This window comes from Triplophysa rosa, linkage group LG12, assembly GCF_024868665.1.
Source record: "Triplophysa rosa linkage group LG12, Trosa_1v2, whole genome shotgun sequence".
NCBI classification, from domain to species: domain Eukaryota; kingdom Metazoa; phylum Chordata; class Actinopteri; order Cypriniformes; family Nemacheilidae; genus Triplophysa; species Triplophysa rosa.
The window spans coordinates 20,193,947-20,216,639 of NC_079901.1; the positions used below are offsets into that span (position 1 = coordinate 20,193,947).

The following is a 22,693-nucleotide window of genomic DNA, read 5'->3' on the forward strand; positions in this document are numbered from 1 at the left end:
GCTCATAATAGACGGGAGCTCCTTTAATATAAAAAACATCTTAGAAAAAAATCTTGAGAAATTGGCAAGACAACATTTCTGCAAACTGATGACTAGATTGGAGATCTATCTCAACCTCCCATTTGTCAAGATGAAGACAAAATTAAGAACAAAAATAAACCAAGAGGTAAATGGCAGCTCTATAAAGGAATATATCTGCCTTGTCACCTGAAATGTATTGTGTGTGCAGGTGCACACGTGTTGCCAGCTGTGAGACAACAATAACCAAAAATAGGCTGAATAATGGTGCTAAAATAGACGTGCGAATGGGCCTGCTCTCTCGCCGGCATTAGTCATGCGAGTCCCTCTGCTTCCATAACATCTCCCCAGGACCCAATCCTGTTCTGCTGAACCTTCCACACAAAACACTGATATTTCCAGCCCTCAGCAGGGACTGTGCCACGTCTTCCCATGCTAACTTGTTAAATAAGGCAAAAGGAATCTGTTTTAGACTGAAACTGAATTAATGAAATAGTTTGTCCAGAAATAAAATTGCAGTCATTATTTACTCAGCCACATGTAGATCCAAACCCATTTGGTGTCATTTTTTAATAGCATATAATAAAGCAATAAATCTGAAAGGGATAGTTCACCCAAAAATAACAATTCTGTCATCACTTATTAACCCTCATGTGCTTTAAAACCTGGCTCTTTCTTGTGTGGACCACAAAGGATGATATTTTGAGAAATGTGGAAGTCAAGGGGGCTAATATTTTTTTGTTACCAACATTCCTCAAAATATCTTCTTTTGTGTTCTGCAGAAGAAAGTCATGCAGGTTTGCAATGATATAAGGCTGAGTAAATGATAAAAGTTGTTGAGTGAACTATTCCTGTAAAATGAAATGTACTCGTTTTTAAACACAATCTGAATTTAATGACCAGGATGAGACTTCTTGTTCAAGTAATGTGAGCTGTCCAGATTTTCTTCAGGACTTTACTTATACTTCATTAATCCCTTAAGAATCCCGAGCGGTAAAAAATGAAATTTTAGAAGCTGCGTCAAGATGATCTAATGTGAAATCACACCATAATAAGAGTGAATTAATGCAAGCTGCGGGAGGGCTCGGCGGTCGCTTTCCGGCGTTCTGCAGTGTCCCGATGGCACTGCCAAGCAAACCGAGCGCCTGACGAAATAAGGGCATCTGACTTGTGTCACCTTACAATCCAATAGTTATCGAGACACAATTTACATATAACTCTCCTTCCGCACATCTGCAGCATGAGGTGTCACGACAATTTGGTTATGGGCTGTAATGGCGTATGCTAAGGTGCTCCATTTCCATATTAGCGAGCCTATCTGCCCTGGCAGTCTCACACAGCGAGCTCATTTAAAACAGAGGGTGGATCTGGGTGAAATTAGAGTAGATTACCATATTTAGATTTATTAGGTGCCCGTCACCGTGGAAACGGAGGAACGTAGTGGCTTCTCGGGGAAGTGGGAATGTTTGATATGATTAACATCTGTGATGGATGAGCTGTCCGATGGTCCTCAATTAAACAATAACCGTTCTGCAGCCCGGCCAATGACAAAGAAAGTCAAAGAGTGTGCGCAAGTGCCTGGCTGCCAAGTCAGCTGTCCACAGCTTGATGCAATCGGTATTGAATGGTCGGCACTCGGCTTTAACTTGCGTGCTGGAGGGCAGAGATAGTCACTTAGATTGGACTATGGGAGACCAAAGGGGACAGTCAATCTAGCACTAGCTTTTACAAATGAGAAACATTCCAACATTCACCGAGCACCGTACATTTTTAAAGGAATAGTTCACCCAAAACTGAACATATTATGTTGGATTAAAAAAACACATCTGATTTTCTGAAACTGAAATGTATTGGATGAAGGAAACTAATTTAGACAACATGAGCTAAGTTATTATTGACAAATTTCTTTTTGGGTAAATTCTTCCTTTAAAGGTCCAATGTATAATTTTTTGGAGGATCTATTGACAGAAATGCATAAATATGAAACTAATATAAACTACATCTTCAGAGGTGTATAAAGACCTTACATACTGAAGCGTTATGTTTTTATTACCTTAGAATGAGCTATTTCTATCTGCATACACCGCGGGTCCCCTTGCATGGAATTCACCATGTTGTTTCTACAGTAGCCCTTAACGGACAAACTGCTCTACAAAGCGTGTTTCATAAATACTTAACCCCCTTCGGCAAAGAAGCGAAAACATGACAACATCCTAGTCCTGTGTCAGCCACCGTAGTGCTTCAAAAGGGATGGTTGGAGTGAGGCGTTGGTTGCAATTCGCAACCTCACCGCTAGATGTGGCTACATTTTATACACTGGACCTTTAAATACGTTCTACAGAATATTATCATCATTTATTGTCACACCCGGGCTAGTAGGGATGTAACGATTCACCGTGAGCCGGTTGAAAATCGATTATAATATGTGACGATTCAAGTCGGTTGAGACGTTATAAAACTCGCAGTACATGTTTTAAACAGCAGGGGCCGCTGTTTTTCTGCAAACTTGGTAAACGTGGATATGCTGATATTTCTTAAAAAAGTAAAAGTTAGGAAAAGCACAGACAACGTCTTAGTTGGTTTGTATTAAAGAGACTTTGGTATTATTCATTTTTTATTTGATTTGGAATTTGTTTTAAAACTGCAATTTAGTTTTGTTATTAGACATAAAATATATTTTTATTTGACAAAGAATTGTGCAGCATTAGAGAAATAATAGGGCAGTTGTTCATTTTAAATTTTCCTCAACCCATTCTTTAAAAAATCGTGATTAAATCGCATCGTGAGATCAGAATCGTGAATCACATCGCATCGCGAGCTGAGTGAAGCGTTACATCCCTACGGGCTAGTGATGTATGTTCTTGTGACTTGCAAACAAACAAATCCCCTCCAGACCAACCCGAGGTTAAGTGCCGTGCTCAAGGGTACAATGGATGGCTCATGGTCTTACTCTTTTGGGGACTGAATCAGCAATTTCACAATACCCAGACCCAATTTTAAATACTAAATAAGTGGATCTCAAAAGGTTTTGCATCAGGAACCAGAATTCACCTTGGACGTCAAGTGGTGACAAGGGTAAACAAACAATCAAATGTAAGAATATTACAATGAGAAGCACAAGCCCAACAATACGCTAATTTATAAAAATGACAAATTACCAATAGCATAAACAGCAGAAGCGCTAATAGAACAGACCTGTTATTATTTTTAGGTTGTAACCTCAACTTCTGCACAACACCCACATCTAGAATCAAATACTTGAGGTGCAAAATGCAGATCTAATGGGGTGATTTTAATTCAGCATGAATCATAACATCTCTAGCTGCCTGTGTGTATTGAGAAAGATTTAATAACGTCATGCATTAGGATTAAGATGTTTAATAGTCTCCAGCAATGATTAAGAAGTTCATTTTATGGAATGAGTGAGAAAAAAGAAAGAAAGAAAGAAAGAAAGAAAGAAAGAAAGAAAGAAAGAAAGAAAGAAAGAAAGAAAGAAAGAAAGAAAGAGTCCATGTGATGTCACAGCAGATGTCGCACATCTAAGTGCATGACCTTTGTGAAGCCGTGCTCGCTGTTTATGCGGTCAGTCCAGAGGATGACAGATGGGTCCACGCTCGAATCGCTCTCTTACATTTTATGAGAAGATCTATTAGAATGTGTCATCTTCTCCACTAGTCTTGCCAGCAAGATTCGGTCATGGTCACAAAGCCCTTATCCACAGTGTGTTTAGTTAGAAACAAGAACAAATTTCTCAGGTTTCACAGAAGGGGATTTCACAGTCTTCATGAGGAAGGAAGGAAGGAAGGAAGGAAGGGCATTTTGAATGTAATGAGGACAGAGAAACATTATCAATATGATAATCTGCTTTAACCTTCACTGTGTTGCAATCAAAGTTTCTTTTCTATATTGTTCGGAGCTTTAAATGAACCAGCATATAGTCCATTGAGAGCATTTTGATTTGGATATGCAGACAATAACTAAGGGCATGAACTTAAACACCATCCTGTTTCTGTAGCTTTGCATTAAACATTATAAAAAGTATAGCTTTTTATGATGCCTTAAGTCACTTTGAATAAAAGTGTCTGTCAAATGCATAAAATGCAAATGTAATGCAAACAAACATGACTTTACAAACAGCTTTTTGCAATTCCTTAAAGCATTCGCTGTGCGTTTACATAATTGCGCTTGTGCACAATAACAGAAATAAGTTAATCATGTCATCATTCCAAAGTTATGACCAAAAAAATCAAGGGTGACTCCAAGGTTGACGTGTACTGCAAGTAACTTTGTGGGCTAAACTGAACAATTTTATTTGCCAGCGGGTGACGACGCGTCTGTCTTCAGTCCCCTCTCATTACACGTTTACATTTAATGGAGCAGAAGGGGACATAGTTCAGAAGAAGTTCGGATCGTGCTTTGCTCACATTCTAGTGTCATTGGACCTCTCCTTAAAAAAAAAAAAACGAAAATGTACTGATCCAAGATAGATGCTTATAACCTTTTGCACTGAAGATCAATCCTTCCAATTATTGTTCTCTCGGTCCAAGGAAAAAGAAACATGTGGAAGCAGTTTTTTGTTCAGATGTATTGACTGAGGTAAAGCCATCCAATTTTTGTATTTATTTGTACCCCAACATCTGATCTCTTCCAGTAACAATTTGTCAAAAATATTTATTAACAAAGTTACATGAAAAAGGCGAAAAAACCTGTATCGATCCGATCATAGCTCTTACATGTTTTGCTGCAAGGCTGCAAATTTACCAATTCAAATGCAAGTTTTATGCAAATACAGTATATAGGTTTTGTTTAAAAGCTTCTTTAAACAGTAGTTTACACAGAACTGACCTGACAGGGACACATTTGGATTCTCTGAAAATCAGTGGGTTTTGTTCCGTAACACAGTCTTTGTTTTAAAAGACTATGTCATGAAATATGTGTTTGACAAGCAGTTTCATAAGGCTTACATTTTACGGTACAGTAAAGTTTCAAATCAGGGAACTAATCCTCTAATATCGCTTATTAATGCTATGGGACCTGCCCCAAAATCTTATTTGACACAGCCTCTTCGAAATCTTGGATTTTCTAACCTTTGTCATGGTTACCCTTGTGCAGATATGTTTCCTCCCTGATATAAATCTCCATTTTCACTATGACAGAATGAGAAAGCCCTTACATAACTAACCCCTTTAAGTCCACGGTGAATGACAGTTGTGCCTTTGCCAAGAGACAGGAATTTACTTGTGTATGTGAGACTGCTAAAAGATAAGTAACACAGACAGGATTTGTACCCCATGGGGGACAAAGCAGATGATTGCAATCTGAGCTTTTCTTTAATGTTTATTATTCAAATTCCTCTTTGATATGTCACTTATGAATATTCCGTAATAATTTCCTAGATAACCGTAAAATTTCTTTAAAGAGATAACTAAAGCACTTCTTTACGACCCTACGTTTTTTTTATGCCTTAATGACATACGAGATTTAAGATTTTACGTTTTTTTTTAACATTACGTTTCACATTGATGTTACGCATGCAGCTACGGGTCACGGCACCACTAAACAAAGCCCAGGTGACGTGACCAGCATTAAGCAAGTAAGTAAGTGCCCCAATACATATAAAAAGAAGAAACTACAGTCTAAAATAGATAAGTTCATAAACTTTAATTACCCTGCGAGCTCTGTTTTTCAGAGGACTTTATTAAAGGTGACAATATAAATGTTGAAGTTAAAGATGAAGATGTGGCTGTGATTTAATTACTGTAGCAGATTCTGAACTGCAAGAAAATTCTAATGCAAGAAAAAACTGGTAACTGGTAACATCAAGTGGTTTTACATATGTCAAAAGTATAATCCAATATAACTGAATAAACCTGTCTACATAGATTATATTAATGAGTAATTTGGATTTGGAGCGAACTGGATGTTTTCCAGTTTTATCAGTAACTGCATCTAGTTACTGATACTGTTGCTGTCTTAACCTAAAACAAAAGCCACTTAGCTCACTAAAAATGCTGCTGACCAAACAAAACAGGTGACTGATAGACACTTTTCTTGATAGTGCGCTATGCATTTATCCTGCAAACCTCGCTATGAGATGGTCCGTATAATGCTTAACATTAGTAACTCATGTTTAGACTTTACCTAAACAATGTACCAAACAATGTACAGACGTTATGGATCAGTTCACTAAACCAGACAAACCACAACAATGTTCACTGACACGTCAACAATTATGACTAAACCTACTCTAGATGGAACTCTAACCATGTACCCAGGAGACGTTTTTTATCCATGTCCTCACATGACAACAAAATAAGCCCTGAATCTGGACCCTGTCTGCATTGAAACAGGAAGACGGTTCAAAGATAAGTACTGAGGCATGTGTGATGGGAATGTAATCAGATCACTGCGTACTGAGGAAAACAAGTCTGTTTGGAATTCACTGCGCTCAGAACATCCCACCGCACTCTTAGAAACGTCACATGTAAAAATCTCCCGCATAATCTGTGAAGGACAAAGTGTTTGTGTGCAGTTGCAAAGTTCAAAATCAAGGTGGATCAATGTTTTTCTCACCAGTAGAGGAGGCTGAGAAAAAGCAGAAAAAGGCACATGGTCACAGAGAATCCACTCGCCTCGACTCTGAACCATTTCAGAACGTCCACCAACAGCTGCATGATGAGATCTGTCACTCTCAAACAGTGGCTTCCTGTACACAGAAGAGATTTTTGTACCATGAATGCATTTGCAGACTTAAAATTTAAATCTTTTTATTAGTTCATTGTTGTATTTCTGTTACTGTTTGATTATGTTGCTATTTGTATTGCTTGTTAAACTTTAACTAACTATTCAGATTTTCCTTTAAATTTGGATATTAAAATACAATTGTGATTAATACAACCAAAAAACTCTCAAAGAGCACATTTTATGCATGGCTATTGTAGCTCATGACCGCATTGGGTCGATTTGTGTGTTAATCCTGTTGGTGTTTGTTGGGGTTAGCGTGAGAAAATCTTTTTGTTTCCCAAAATAGTAAATCCAACAGCCAACTATAATTTTTTTGCGATGTTGGCATTTATTTGGGCATGCATTACCTGCCTTTAAGTTGAAAGAGGAGCTCAATCTATGGGAACTTGGAGGACGGCTCTTATGACATGGCTCATACATCTGACTTTTGATCAATAAGCAAACAACCAGAAATCTCAAGAAACCACCCACAACATCTTCACATCACGCAATGTTTATATTGCACAGGCATGTACCATCAAGAAAATCTAAATCACCTCCACATAAAATGTAAAAATCTATTTCAATAGATACAGTTGAATTTTTGTGACACTCTGATTTTCCTAGCATCCCCACGCTACTCTGTGTATTAGGATGAAAAACATCATATAAATGTAAATGGTTAACCAGACACATGAAAACATGTCTGTTAATGCTATCAAAACTTCCTTGTTTCTTTACAGTATTTCACGAGGAACAGAAAGTGCATACAGGCAAACAACAACAACACATGTACATATTCATACAGCACACACAAATGTTTGTAAGAACCACGAATGCAACTAGTTTACCTGACATCATGCTTACTCACTTCACTTATACCTGCAAAATTATCAGCATTTGGCAAGCAGCTAAACCTTATTTTTAAAAGGATGTGGTTTAAGTAAAGTAAGCAGTTGCTAATGCATGACTATAGAAACGCCGCTTCTATGATAGTCCACATGGGCAATAACCACAAAGAGCGCGTTTGAAAGAGAAGTCAAAATTATCTGGTAAAGTGGGGGAAGACACTTTCGCACATTTGTATAGTTCACACAGCTCGGAGTAATAAAACTTACAGCATTTTAGAGAACTAAAATGATTAACAATCACATTCCCGTAACCTGTTTCATTACAGGGCACACATGCTCTAAAATTATTTATCTGAAAATTGGCTCTCGGCACACCAAGACAGGCACCTATAATTATAAGAAAAAATCTGATACATATCAGTTCTTGGCATCATATGTTGTGCTCTTCCGTGTCAGTGTGATGTAAATCTCAGATGAATTAAATACCGAAAGAAGATAAAATCTCCCACAAGACTTTGCTACATTGCAGACCTCACACAAAAATACATGGGTAACTCGAGTAGCAAATGAGGCAGATTTGTAACAATGCTTGCCTTTTTGTAAATAGTAGACATTATTGCTATGCATTTCAATTCAAATTTTAAGTTTAATAATTTTACATTTTAAGTTTAATACACTGTATCCCATAAAAAATACTGTAAGCAAAACTATTTAATTATAGTAGGCTATACCTGTTAAATAAGATGCACTTAGAAGTTTGACTATAACCACATTATTTATGTAATTGTTGCAATTACATCTCAAGATACCGCTGAGGAATGATGGAAACATGAAGATTTTGTTACAGATGAAACATTCAAAACATATTAAAATATGTACTTTTAAAACGAAAATGTAATGTTTTACTGCACAAATGGGTTTACCCTACAGCAGTGGTTCTCAAACTTTTTTGTTGTAAGGCCCCCTTTGTGTAGAGTGCATTGCTTTGCGGCCCCCCAAATAAAGACTGATAATCTTAAACTTAAAATTTTAATTAAACCAAGAAAATATTCAGTTAAACAATGCTAAAACATCAATTCTTTTGGTTGGTGGCGTTGTTTTTCTGATGTTTGATTGCACAAAATGTATGATAGATATCTATATTTCTAAAATGCCACAAAATCTGTGGCCCCCCTGGACCCATCTTGGGGCCCCCAGTTTGAGAACCACTGCCCTACAGAATACAAACTGCAAATATTTTAGGAGGTTCCTACATCCCTCGCTAGACATGAGCCCATCTGTGACTGTCAAAAAATACCAACAGCATCAAACTTTGTTGACATAGTCAATTATTGTCTTTAATATCATGGATATGTTTGAAACATGCTCCATCACGTTGCATTTTACCTACTAGAATGTCGCAATAATGTAAGATAAACGTTTAACAGATGACACTACGCATACAGCAAAAAGTGAGTTTAGACAAATATCACGTGCTTTTTTGATCAACACAGGCATAAATAAATATCAGTGAAATAAAAGAGACACGTTACTTTAGTGACACATTTTTTGATATGCATATTTTTTTGGTCAAATAAACAGATTCAATAATTTGATGCTATGTTATGTCACTGACAATATTCTGGAGAAAACTCGTTTAAAATTTAAGTTGTTGAAGGCAGTCACAATGTGTAGCTGTCCTCTTTTGTTTCGTAACTTGCGGATCGAGCTGACTAAGCACTGATCGTGTACTCGTGAAATAATGCTTCCGCTTGTTTCCGTGAAATATGAGATGTTTGTGTAAACTGTTTATTAGTTGATGGTGATAGGAAACGATATAAACAGCGCGCTTACCTCTTGTACGAAAACAGACACTCTTGCGACAGCAGATACTGTGGCGTTCTTGGGACATGTAGTTTCTATGTGTCTTGTAGAACTACAATTTTCACGCAAAGGCTTGTGGTTCTTGTAGTAGTGTTCTATTCTATTCTAAATAATGAAAACAATACCAAAATAAATACTAGGCCTATTCTCTCATTTTTACATTTTCTCATTTGACAGCGAAGAATCGTTTTCAGTCCTTTCACTTGTATTTTTGGCCTGCTTTGTTTGGAGGGGAAATCTGCATGACTAGACGACAGATTATTCACATCTGTATAAATCTCTGTAATCCGATTCTGATGGACCTCATTCTGTACTAATGCAGTGACCTCACTGAACAACCTTGTATAGACACGATGAAAATAAAAATAAATTGTAACTTTACAAAGAAATCATCCAATTATGTTATTTCATATATGCTATTGCTTTTAAAAAATGGATAAAAATGTGCAGCCTTGCTAAAATTAAACAAGGTATAACCAAAAACACATTTTAATTAAATCGGCACAAAGATTCTAAATGCTTGTTATTACAGCTTAAGATATATTTATTTTCACAGTACTACTACTAAGGTAATCATTAAGTATGTCAAAATATCATTGTATTAATATTATGATATCACCAATATATCTCCCCTGCTAAAATAAAATCTTGTGTTTTTTATGAATGATCAGCTGTAGGAGCTGTTGCAGTAGGATTGCAAGGTGTTCTACTAGTACTCATTTGCCAGATAACATCCCACCAGTAAAACCCAACACATTACCAGTAGAGATCAGTAGAGACCAGTTTCAAGTTTTATTTGTCATGTGTACAGATGTCAGTGACAATAAGTACATTGAAATGCTTGTTGTGAGGTACAGTCTACAGCGCTACAATACAATTGAAATAAAATTACAATACGATTAAAAAAGCAAAGTAGATAAATTAAGGTGACGCAGAAATATAGAATAACATTTACAAACAATTTTAAGTATTGGTGGAAAAAACATCATAGGTTCCATGGTTCCATTAAAACTAATGCAATTCCCAATATATGTAAAATCCAGTAGAATTTCTGTGATTGTTTTTTTAGCAGGGACAACATAACCTTAGTACTGTTATAAAGGAATGCTAATTATTGTATGTATAACATGTTGACGTTTTTGAGGCTTGTTGTGGCGTCTGTTTTAAAACTCGATACATTGTATCGTCGTTTGATTGTCTGCCCGGTTCGCGCGATCGATGATCTCAGCGCTCGATTGTAACGTGAAGTCGCTCCGCTCTCTCGCTCGTTTTTCCCCATTGCAACTTTTGCAGGCACTCACTCCACAGTCATGACCGCCACCAGCTGAAGCCAAGACCTGCAATTTGGCTCTTTCCCGGAGCCAAAACACCAATCCAGACCCGTGGAGTTAAGTTGCAGACATCATCTTTTCAACACACCCCCTGGACCGATCATCAAACTGAAAATCTGGATGTGATTGTTTATTCTTTCATCCTTTTCTCTCCCGATGAACTGGGTTAGTAATGCAGGAGACAGCAGCGATTCTGTCCACGGCTCAAGATGGCAGATTTTTATTGACTTCTGAACAGTGCTGTCGCTTCATTTTTTGCCATGAATAACAGGAATTCTTGCACCGATGGCCCCTGTATACGAAGGTAAGACCTTCAGCCCTCACGGGTGTAAAATTAATGACAAACCTGCGCATGATTTAGAAACATTATTCACTCTCTCCGCAGAGGGACCATCGGCTCCAGAGGTTCATTGCACGTATATTATTATTATTATTAGATAGAATGCTTGAGTTAAATTAGTGTTTATTTATATTCACTCAATCTTGGCTTGATGTGCCATTTGTTAGTTGTTGAATTCGTCCTGTTATGCTGTGAATAATGACTAATGTATTTTAAACAACGAACCTGTCTGATCGCGTAATGCTGTCTCTCCCCTAATGCTTATTCTGTCATTATAAAACATCACAATAGCTTGTATCTAAAATGATCTCTTATTATACAGCATGGTTAAAAGAATGTGCGGGCAGTAGACGAAAGCAGATAGAGAAAAGTGGACATAAAGCAGACAGGTATAACGTTACAGATAGAGCAGTTAAAATTATCAGTTAGTTTGGGGATTTGCAATCACTGTTGTCTTATTGTTGTGTAAAGGTACTTGTTACGCCGGTAACATTGCAAAGTCTATATGTTATCATGTTTGCTGTAATTGAGACTAAATTAATAGCGGTGTGGTTTATGTGGATACACTGCAGTAATAAGGTGACTAATACTATTGCAGAAAATAAACAGAGAAACATTGTGCAACGTGCCTCTATAGCAAAGTTTGGACTTTTATTTGCTTTGTGGCATGGGTGCTCGAGGTTAAATTGACGCATCCACAACCTAAATATCTGTTTTTGTTTCTTTCTTGAGAGGTCAGACACTTGAGGTTGTGTCTGAAAGCCTGAGCTGCTTACCTCGACTGTATTTTGGACATCGTAGGTGCTTTGCGAGTCAGTGGCTATGGTGTCCTAAATGATGGTCTTTGTAGGTACCTCCTGTGGTTTGCTGTGAAAGGTTGTTGAAATTGGCTTTAGATTATAATTTGCACAAAAACGTCCGACGGCCTGTATGAAAGTCCAAATGCTTATTCTCCGTGTTATAACTGCAGAATCGGGCTTGTCTCTGAAATAAGTTATTATAATGGACAGCTGATGAATGTGCAAATGATTTCCTTAAGGTTTTGCTGTCATTTTAGAATCATATTTCTGATTGATTACCTTTGCACCCTCTACTGGCCATAAAGCAACGGCACCCTTGTTTATTCTGCAATTTATATAATAATATCCTAAATGTATGGCTCATTCACATTTAACTTGCATTATGAACTGGTTAAACATGTGGCAAAACATGCAAACTTTTTCTTAGTAACTTTCACAGATGCTGTTACAGGATTTATACATACTGTATGTATGCATGAATGCATAGATAGATATTTGAGGGTCATCTTGTGGGACATCTAAAGTCTCTTGAGACTTGGTTCAAGTTGGTGAGACTTGAGAATATTCTTCCTGCTGTTTTATGGATGCTGTGAATTTGTGCATACAACTCATAATGTTGATCAATCATTTTGATTTGTATTTTTTTGTGGTTTTATTTGTTTCAGCTATCAATTCTTCTTGGACGCACATCGAAACCAGATTAGGTTTGGGATAGGTTTTATGACTGACGGCCATGCTTGTTTAGCATTTATATGTTGACTCCCCTGCTCATCGCATGCTTGATGTGTGTATCGTGTAGTTAAGCCTCATGTGCGCTGTGTTTGGTTCTTTTAAAAACCAGGAGTAAAAGACCTTTCAGTTTGTGAATAAATATCCGTTACAGCTCCAGTTTGGGGTACAGACTGTCCATGGAGATGTTTGTAAAGCAAGCCAGTCTATAGTGAGAGCTCTTTGTTGTTGCCTTTTCCTCAGCACTGATGTGTCTTTGTGGAGTGTTGTGCCAGCCCAGCTCTGGCCCGGTCCCGTACGGAAGAATAATCTGGGGCCAGAGGAGTCTTGGCACCTGGCCTCGTAACCCACACTGACATGCCGATAAATGCTTGATGTGAGGACCAGGACCTGGCTTCACAGAAAAGGGGATGCTTTTGTTAAGTGAAATACATTGCTAAATACCCTTAGCTTTTATATTATTTGGTGGGATTCATATTTGTGGGATTCTTGCAACATGTATTAGTTCTTGAAACGTATTTTCAAGATAGTCAGTGAGATAAAGTGTAGGGCTTCAGTTAAAGTTCACTCAGTTTTTGTCATTTGGCAACTGCGTCCTAAATTTCCATAAAAGCCGTCTTTTGGTTTTGGCGTAGTTGATTGATGTGTCCCTAACTGATCTTAACCCATGCCGAACGTCCAAGGTCATTGCCAGTCCAGCATGGCAGAGAATTGCAGGAAAATCTATAAATTTTGAGGTCATTAGCCCTGACTGACTTTGCATTGTTGCCCCCTCGGCTGAAAGGAAATGCTTCTCTGCGCGCGCTCGGAGGCATTGTCAACGCCAGTCTCCGTTTTGATTTTCTTTGCAATCCATAATTGACAGCGGCTCTGCCCATGTCATTGGTCACTTTCAGAAAGAGAAGTTTCCAGTCCATTATCCTCAGAAGCCCTTAAAGGAATTTTTGCTTGACCGTGGGTCAATGAATGAACCGTAGCCCCTCAGAATGTGATTATTCTGTCCACGTTTTATGCTCTTTTGAAGCCTGAGGGACATTTGAGCTTGCAGAACTTCATTGGGGGAAATCGCTCTCAGGTGTGCTTGTGATGCCCATGGGAGCTGAATTGTGGGATATGGGGGTGGGTTAGTTAATGGATTCTGTCCTACTGACAGAAACCAAAAGTGGAAGGACTGTGCCCTGTGTTATTGACTTCTGTTCTGCTCCGTACCTCCTGTGCATTGCGGCTCATGACCTACATGATGGGATTTTATTATTTTGTAATGCGTTTGTAATTGTCTCGTATGCCTTGCTCGGAACTCAATGTTGACTTGCGTAATCATTTATGTAACTTTAGTTCCCGGCTTAAATGACCAATTTGCTGTTCTTTGTTTGTCTTGTCTGCGTTGTGGTACAAATTTTAGGCCGCTATGAGGGATAGAGAGAGAGAGAGGTCTATAATATACGCTCAAGATCTTTCACCACATGCACTGTGTTGAGGTAGATGAGTCTTGCAGGAATACAGCTGCAAGCCACTTTGTTTATTTCACGGTGCGGCCGTCAGATGCGATGCAGTTCCAAGGGCATTTTTTCGACAATGCTGGGTGTCATACCTTACTACACCCACCACTACCCTGCAGCATTCTGGGATATGTGGCGTGTTTAGTCTGTAAACAAAAGGTTTTGCATTTAGTTGCCAGGCTGTGTCAACATATGGTCACTTAGCGAGGTAAATAAGCAGCAATGAAAATGCAAAAAGGAAACGGATAATGGAAGCAAGGTTTTTTTTCCGAAACGGGTCTGTTTTTGACCCGTTCCGCTGGTGGATGTGCTTTCTCTTACAGGGTGGGGGTCCAACTGGCATGTTTCCTTTGATCAGATATGAGAGGATCAGTTCACACCGGGGTCTCTCCCGGCTGCATTCTTCCGCCAACAAAGGGAAATGAAAGGGGGGCTTTTTTCACAGTGGCTGGATTTGCGGGGCTGTAATCACATGGCAATTACTCCTTCGTGAAGGACACCATACATTTAGCCTTCACACCTATGGTTACAGGCACCAGGGTTCATATCACCAGCCACTGACTGATGGAATTCAGCCGCTGTTGTGCCGTGCTGCTCATTCATATATCTTGTGGTTACAGTTATTAATTCTAGTAAAACACATTAGTGCTGTGGAGATGAATTGACTGGTGACTTGGGTTGGGAATCGAGAATGGCTTCTTTTTAGCACGGTTTAAAAAACATAACAGGAACGAATGCAGCATGTCTGCTTTCTTCCTCCAATGTGGATGAAACACAGTCGCTGTTTATTTTTTTATTGAGCATTTTTAATGAATCGTCAAAACGACTCACAAATTAGCCACGACTCACAAATTATGTCTGAGCTCATTGAATCAGACTCACTATAACTATGATTATCAGTGTAGTAGTTAAAGTTACACATTACAAATTTGAGCAGTAATTGTATTTAAATAGAATAGATAGCACCAAAATAGGATAGCTTGTCTGTGCTGATTTGTATTTAGTATATAGACCAGTTTGCAAGATGTAAGCAACTCTGGTCCAGAAGCACTTCCTGTTAGTTTGTTTTTAAATTTGACATATTTAATTAAGTCTTAAAGATGTTTGTTTCACATTTCAGTTCTAAATGTTATGTTGGTTGTGTTTTGTTTTAACGTTTTTGTAGTGTCAGAAGGCTGAAACGGGAAGTTCTTCTGGACCAGTGTTTACGTCTTGCAAAATAGTCCATAAAAATATACTGTATGATGTAGTTAAATTCTTTTGGATTCCCATTCTTTTTGGTGGTTTGGAGATCTGTTTTGCACCCAACATACTTATTACTTAAAGGGATAGTTCATCCAAAAATGAAAATTCTGCCATCATTTACTCACGCTCATGTAATTTCATACCTGTGTAAATGAAAGATATTTGGAAGAATGTTAGTAATTTTCAGTTCCAGGACATCATTGACTACCATAGTAGGAAGAATTAAATGGTAGTCAAAGGTGCCCGAGAACTCTTTGTTTTCCTAAATTCTTCAAAATATCTCATCGTTCATCATTTACCCTCATGTCATTCCAAACCTGTATGACTTTTTTGCTTCTGAAAAACACAAAACAATATATTTTAATTTTGAACATTGTTTGAAAAAATGTTTCCCCCATTGATTTCCATTGTTTGGACCCCAAACCAGACATTTGTCAAAATATTTTCTTTTGTGTTCCACAGAAGAAATAGTACTGAGAGTGAATAAGTGACAATTTTCATTTTTTGGTGAACTATGCCTTTAAGTTGAAAGTAAATAAAGATTAAAGCCCATCATCTGGCCTCTCATCTTGCATATTTTTTAACGAAGTTTTTCCATCTGAAGATTGTGGTTGTGTGCATGAGCATACATGGATAAATTAGCTCGCTGTGTATTAATTGGTCTTTCGGTAAGCTCTTCCCCTCCCCGCTCTGCACATGCCAGCCTGTTGAAAGCACGTTGTTTACGCCCTATATAATCCTATTGTTGTCTAGAAACCCCAATGACTTTGCCCATTTGGCATGGCAGTGCCTAGCTAAGCCTGGTCTGCTTTGTTGTGCTGTAGTTTTACAATCTGAATTTGATGTGATGGTTTAGCTTTGTACAGTACCATAAATTACTACGACATAAACAAAACACGGCGATGACGCCTCTTTGAGGTGTTAAAGATTTTATATAGATCAGTGGTCATGCTCCTGCATGGACACTTAAAGTGATAGTTCACCCAAAAATGAAAATTCTGTCATCATTTAATAACCCTCTTGTCATTTCAATCCTGTATGACTTTCTTCCTTCCACACAACACAAAAAAATATATTTTGAAGAATGTTGTTAACCGGCACCCATTTGTCCATACAATAGAAGTGAATGGGTGCCGCTGCTGTTCCGTTACCAACTTTCTTCAAAATTTATTTTTTGTGTTTTGGGGATGAAAGAAAATCATACAGGTTTGAAATGACAAGAGGCTGAGTAAATGATGACAGATTTTTCATTTTTGAGTGAACTATCACTTTAAGAGACGTTCCTACCAACTTATATGTTTGTAACTTATATGTTTGTTGTATTTGAATGACAGTTGGTGAGAGCTGTCATGATCCCATTTGGCAATTCAGAATGCATTTTGCTAAAGGATATTGTCAGAGGACTCAGAGTAGGACGTACAGCTATGAGTGTGTGTGTGTGGAGAGAGACAAAAGTTACCCTTATCGTCAATGACTTCACTGCAATCGCTGTCATCGCAAAGCTTTTCATTGGTCGTTCCCAACCTTCTCAATCTCACATTCTTGTGTGCCTCGTATGCTAAAAGCGCAGAACGGGGCCGCAGGTAAATTTCTCTCTATCCACACACACAGTCATTGTGAGCTGCCCATGCCGACTGTGGGCTCTTCACAGATGGCTGCAGGTACCGTGACACGCTTGGCTGATAACCAAAGGACTTCAAAGCCCCAGACAGCCAGAACAGAGCAGAGTGAGTCTGCCCCACTTTTGATGTGCGCCTGGAACCTGGAGGAGAGAGAGAAAGGGACACTGGCGCCCCGACAGACCATGAGCGCTCTTAAGAGCCGGAGATGAGCGCACCCATTGCCCCTTAATGAGCTCTGCTCGAAAACCCATCATGCTCAGACACACACATAGGTCCTCTTTGCCTGTTTCTAGTCAACCCAGCATAGCTCTGCTGTCAAGTTTGAGCTATTTTAAAATAAAATCTTAAATTGTGATTAATCTCATGATTTGGTTAACGCATTAACACACTTTTTATATTGCTAATAGGTGACATTTTAGTTAATGAGCTATGTTACTTTGTGCGCGTGTGAGAGAGAGAGAGAGAGAGAGAGAGAGACTCACACACAAATGTTGGTTTTCAGAAACCACATAAAACAAAATGAATCTTTTAGTTTCGCATTAAATAACAATTAAAAAAAGTTAAGTCAAATTAAGTTTCAAATAAAAAATGAACAGCATTGAACATAGAATGAATCGCTTGTGTTAATACTGTAACTGTGACAGCCCTACTGATAATGTAATAAATCTTGGCCGCTTCTTCAATTTGCCGATCTCTTTGATTCTAAAGATATTTTTAATCTGTGGTGAAGGTTGATAGAGACTGAGAACACGAGGGATACGCTTCGGGTCTCCGGTGCGTGAGGATTTTACTCCATACGCTCTCTCTGACCGCACTCTGAACCGACCTCTCGCTCAACACGCACTCGAGAGAGAGGCATCCGGGGAGAGGGAGGGTGTTGATAGATGCGGTATCTTCCAGCCTTCCATCCTCTCCTCGGCTGGGGTGCAACCTACAGGGCCCATATCTTGGAGGTTAATAATTGAAAGGGTGCTGGTGGGTTGTTGGCAGGGTGTAGTTGTGCGTAGGCTGTAACCTTTGTGTGTGTGAGAAGCCCCGAGTCAAGATCAATGACACACACAGTCCTGCCCTCCCCTCTGCGTATCCCATAAGTCTCAGAGCCTAGAAAATCTCTCTCTCTCTCTCTCTCTCTTTGGCTCCGTCTCTGTCTCTAAGAAAGGCCAAACGCTGACCTTTTGCTATGAAAGCATGGCCTTTGCCGTTTCAGGGATTGTTGTTTTTACCTTGCAAACTTTATGACTGCAAACAAGAGACATTGCAGGCGCTAGGGAGAGAGGGAGAGGTCAAGGGTTTCGAGCCGATGGATCAGTCTGTGACTGAAATATGCTCATGTTTGTGCTGTCATTCTTGAAGGTTGATACAACATGTATATGTGTGTGTGTGGACTTTGCTCCCTCATGGGCTCTGGATCCTGTTTATATAAGGCAAGACTTTCATATGCCTTGAAAGTATTACATGTTGTCTTTGGTGGCACGGACAGACTGACTGATAAGAGGCTTTTTCTGTTTGAGGATCGAACACCGGCATGCCTCAATCTCTGAATGTCTTTGGTATTGCATTGTGGGACGTTAGAACCTCTAAATCAGCTCTTGCTCTCAATGAGGTTTAGAGACAACTTAAGTTGCCTCAATAATGTATATTTGTTCCATTTTTGCCTGCGGAAACTAAGAATGTCAGTCACATGTTTTCTGTCATGTTTATCGAGGGACCTTAAAGGACCAAAGCACTTATGATTGAGCTCTGTGAGATGGGAGAAATGGATCTTCTCGGGGTCAGTTTGGAGGTTAAAGGGATAGTTCACCCAAAAATGAAATTCATTCATCGTTTACTTATTACGCTTATGTCATTTTAAGCTTGTATGACTTTCTTTCTTCTGCAGAACTCAAAGGAAGATATTTTGAAGAACGTTGGTAATCGAACAACATTGGCCCCCATTGACTTCCATTGTACAGACACAAAACCACTGGGACATTTATCAAAATATCAAAAACATGTTTTAATTAAAAAACATTGACAGAATTTTCATTTTTGGTGTTCCTTTGACTACCAAAGTAGGAAAAAATAAATGGTAGTCAAAGGTGCCCCAGAACTGGAGCTTTTCTAATATCTTTCTTAGTGTTCAACAGAGCAATGACATTTATACAGGTTTGAAACAACCTGGGGGCGAGTAAATGATGACAGAATTTTTATTTTTGGGTGAACTGTCTCTTTAAGGTGTCAGTGGAGTGTGATGTTGGGGCAGTTTGGCACTGTGGTCTGAAATGTCTCATGCGGCTGACACTGCTAAAGCCATGTGCCTGAACTCATTTGAGAGGCAGGGATACACATCCACACACAAACGCACACACACAATAACAAGATACTGAAGAGAACGCAGAGGATGGTTGGCTTGAATGCTTATCACAATCAGACACATGGACGGTCTGTGTGTGTGTGTCAGTCAGGCCTTCACTGGTGTCATTGGTGATTTTCTGCTATCGCCCTGCTGTCCGCCAACCAGCCAGAGCCCTAAAACAAACATGTTTTGGAAACACTTCTTCGTGGATTGCCATTGGCTCCCTGGAAGAGTGATCTAGTCTGACTGGTTCCTTAGTGTGATCTGATCCAGAGAGACGCCCCTGCTCAGATCTGTTTAAATGTGCATTTGTAAATGTGTCTGGTTGTCTATTTGAGAATCTCAGATGGTTGCGTGCCCGTGAGTTTGCCCGGGCATGAAGCCACCAATGTGGCCTGTCATAGTTACACATATAAATGGTAATGGATTCCGCCGCCACCCAAATAATGCATGCAAAGTGCCACATACAGTATATGAAAATATGACACACAACAATCTTTCTGTAACCTTGGGGCTCTGTGTTCTCATATTTTCAATTCCTATTTTCTGGAGTAAAACATAAACATGATACACGGGTGAACAGACAGACAGTTTATTCCCGTGTGGAAAAATTGTGAAAAAGTATACTTCATATATAAATTACCTACAGATTCTTAAAGGGATAGTTCACCCAAAAATGAAAATTCTTTAATCATTTATTCACTCTCATGTTGTTCAAAACCTGTATGACTTTCTTGCTTCTGCAGAACACAGAAAAGATAGTTTGAAGAACGTCGGTAACCAAACAACATTGGCCCCCATTGACTCTCATTGTATGGACACAAAACCATTTCTCAAAATATCTTCCTTTTTGTTCCACAGAAGAAAGAGTCATGTACAGTTTTTGTACGACGGGACTATAAATAAATGATGACAGTATTCATGTTTTTGTAAACTATCCCTTAAGAGATCAAGTGGGGTTTACCAAAGATAATCATTGACATCATTGATCAGTTCTAGTCATGTGACTTTGGCCTGCTATTTAAAAGCATTTTTATTTCAAACTCTGGGTGTGTTCCATATAGCTTCTTAGAATTTACGGGCTATAAGGAGAGATTCTTGGTACAGGGTGGTGTTGCTGTTTGCATCTGAGCACATTAATTAAAGTTTAGAAGTTGAACCACATGCAGAATTGATGCTTCGAGTCAGAGAAGGTTTAGCTTCTAACATCACAATATTGTTTATTAAACAGATTCCTTGAATAAAGGAGTTCTTAGCATAAATTTTCAAAAGTATAAACATCTTTTATAAATTTACATTTTATATATTTTTTTCTTAAAATCCCGGAAAACAGAAAAGTTTCTTTGTTTAGCTATTATTTACAGGTAGTAAAGAAAAAAACATCTAAAAGCTCATTGGCTTGTATCATTTAATTTGTCTTTCATAAAGGTCATAAAGGGAATGAGAATTTATGTCCTGTAGAAACTCATTCATCATATTAAAGCCAAAACTAATTAATCCTCCTAGACAGCCTCTGATGGAGTCACGGATTACATTATTTTCTAACTTATTGTTGTGTGCTGTGTGTGTGTTACATGTTCCTGTTTTGTTCTGTCCAGGCCTATAATTTCATTCGTGTCTCCCTAGAAAATGTCAGCTCCTTCTGCAATCTGATAACTCATAGTTTATAGCTTTTGCTAAGGTATCAATATGTTGTGTATACTGTTGTTAATTTATCACTACGGTCAGTGCCTGGTGGGACGCCAACCTTTGTTTATAGACCTCTCAAAGCTTCTGCTCCAAAGAACCTTTAATGTATTATATATGTAATGTACTTAGCATATATTTAAGTGAAACGGGATATTCATAATTTTCTCCTCAATAGAACCAGAAACAAAAAATATTCCATTTGTTATTTCATGTTGACTAAGACTTATTCTGCACTTTTTAACCTCATTTTTACTGTATTATTTGATTTATATATTTTTTTATCCAAAGTCCACTTATAATCTATATCACAGTTTTTTGCACCACTGTTGCTGGGCATATGCAATGTTACATGACTTCACCACCTTTTTCTGTACCTTCACAAAGTTCACATTTGTCATTTATCAGGGCAGGTCGGGTGGCCAAACACTCAATAGATGCTGATATGTACATTTTGTCGATATTTTGCAGCATACCTTATATAATACATAATTATTCTGGGTGGACATTGAAAGGAGCTTATGTAAATATTGGACTACCGTATATTATTTTGAGCTTTTCAGGTCAAAAAACAAAGATCATCTTTAAGATCCCGTTTAAGAGCATTTTCCAGCATACATTTTTTTCCATAGGGTTATAGAGGTCAGTCCCACACAAACACACTCCCTGAGATATATGTGCAGGAAGAAGCTCATGTAATGTATCCCGCATTAGTCGTGTCTGTTTATCTCGGTGTGGTATTCTCCAGAACAGTCATTTGTGTAAAGATTATACTTCATGGAAAACTCTACCAGCAACTGACAGATGTTCTGAATTCTGGAAAATCACACAGTGTACTGTTAAAGGGATAGATTACCAAAAATAATTCTGTAATCATTTACTCAGCCACTTCTTCAAAGGGAATAATATCATAGCTTCTTTTTCCATCCTCATCCACTTTCGTTTATTGATTTGGCAGACACTTTTATCCAATGCGAATTACTGTGCATTCATTTTATCAGTATGCGTGTTATTTGAGCTTCAAACCCATGACCTTTGTGCTGTTTAACACAATAGGCCCTTTTCACAATGACGTCACTTAACTTCCGCCTTTTCGCAAAGCAGTGTATCATAACATCCGTCTTGCAACAAACAAGAAGAAGAAGAAGAAGAAGAACTTCCGTTTTGCCGTCGCGCTGGAATTTAACAACAATGAAAAAAAAACTGACAGAACACGTATTCAACTACTTATCCTAGCACCTTCGCTAACACAAAAAGAAAACAAAACACTTACCTTCATAATCAAACAGGTACTGTTCAACGATGAATTTGTATCTTTTCTCTAGCTTTGATCTTATCTTTAGTGAAAATTTGTATGCAAGACGTTTGTGACAAGCAGAGCGGGATGAGGGCCGCGAGGGAACTGCGCGAGGCCGGTTGCTGCGCGTTGCACCGGTCTCGCATCTCTCTCGTCCCGCTCTGCTTGTCACAACGTTGTACATCATCTAGCCGTATTTGTGGCAGATGTGCAAGGGACTTGGTAAACTCCATTCTGCGGCGCTAGCGGAAGTAACTTCTTCTTCTTGAGTTTTACTGGCGGTTGGCAAACCAGCTTATACCGGCATTACCGCCACCTTATGAACTGGAGTGCTAGCGGAAGTAACAATACACT

At 38.6% G+C, this 22,693-nt stretch overlaps 2 protein-coding genes across 5 annotated transcripts in view; one reads left to right on the plus strand and one right to left on the minus strand.

Moving 5' to 3' along the window:
- The window catches only part of tbxas1 (thromboxane A synthase 1 (platelet)), a 53,114-nt gene extending 43,636 nt beyond the window's left edge, over positions 1 to 9,478 (minus strand). The window contains exons 1-2 of the mRNA XM_057347977.1: positions 9,426 to 9,478; positions 6,592 to 6,724 (exon numbers count right to left, since the gene is read on the minus strand). Of these exons, the coding sequence (XP_057203960.1) occupies positions 6,592 to 6,692 (101 nt within the window). The 5' untranslated portion in view covers positions 6,693 to 6,724; positions 9,426 to 9,478. The remainder of the gene's footprint in view (positions 1 to 6,591; positions 6,725 to 9,425) is intronic.
- Positions 9,479 to 10,722: 1,244 nt separating this feature from the next.
- hipk2 (homeodomain interacting protein kinase 2) overlaps positions 10,723 to 22,693 on the plus strand; it is an 89,083-nt gene continuing 77,112 nt past the window's right edge. For 2 of the 4 annotated variants that reach the window (XM_057347362.1, XM_057347365.1), the window contains exons 1-2: positions 10,723 to 11,090; positions 12,592 to 12,630. In XM_057347362.1, coding sequence (XP_057203345.1) covers positions 11,072 to 11,090; positions 12,592 to 12,630 — 58 coding nt within the window. In that variant the 5' untranslated portion in view covers positions 10,723 to 11,071. The remainder of the gene's footprint in view (positions 11,091 to 12,591; positions 12,631 to 22,693) is intronic. The other 2 variants (XM_057347361.1, XM_057347364.1) reach the window with 2 other exon arrangements.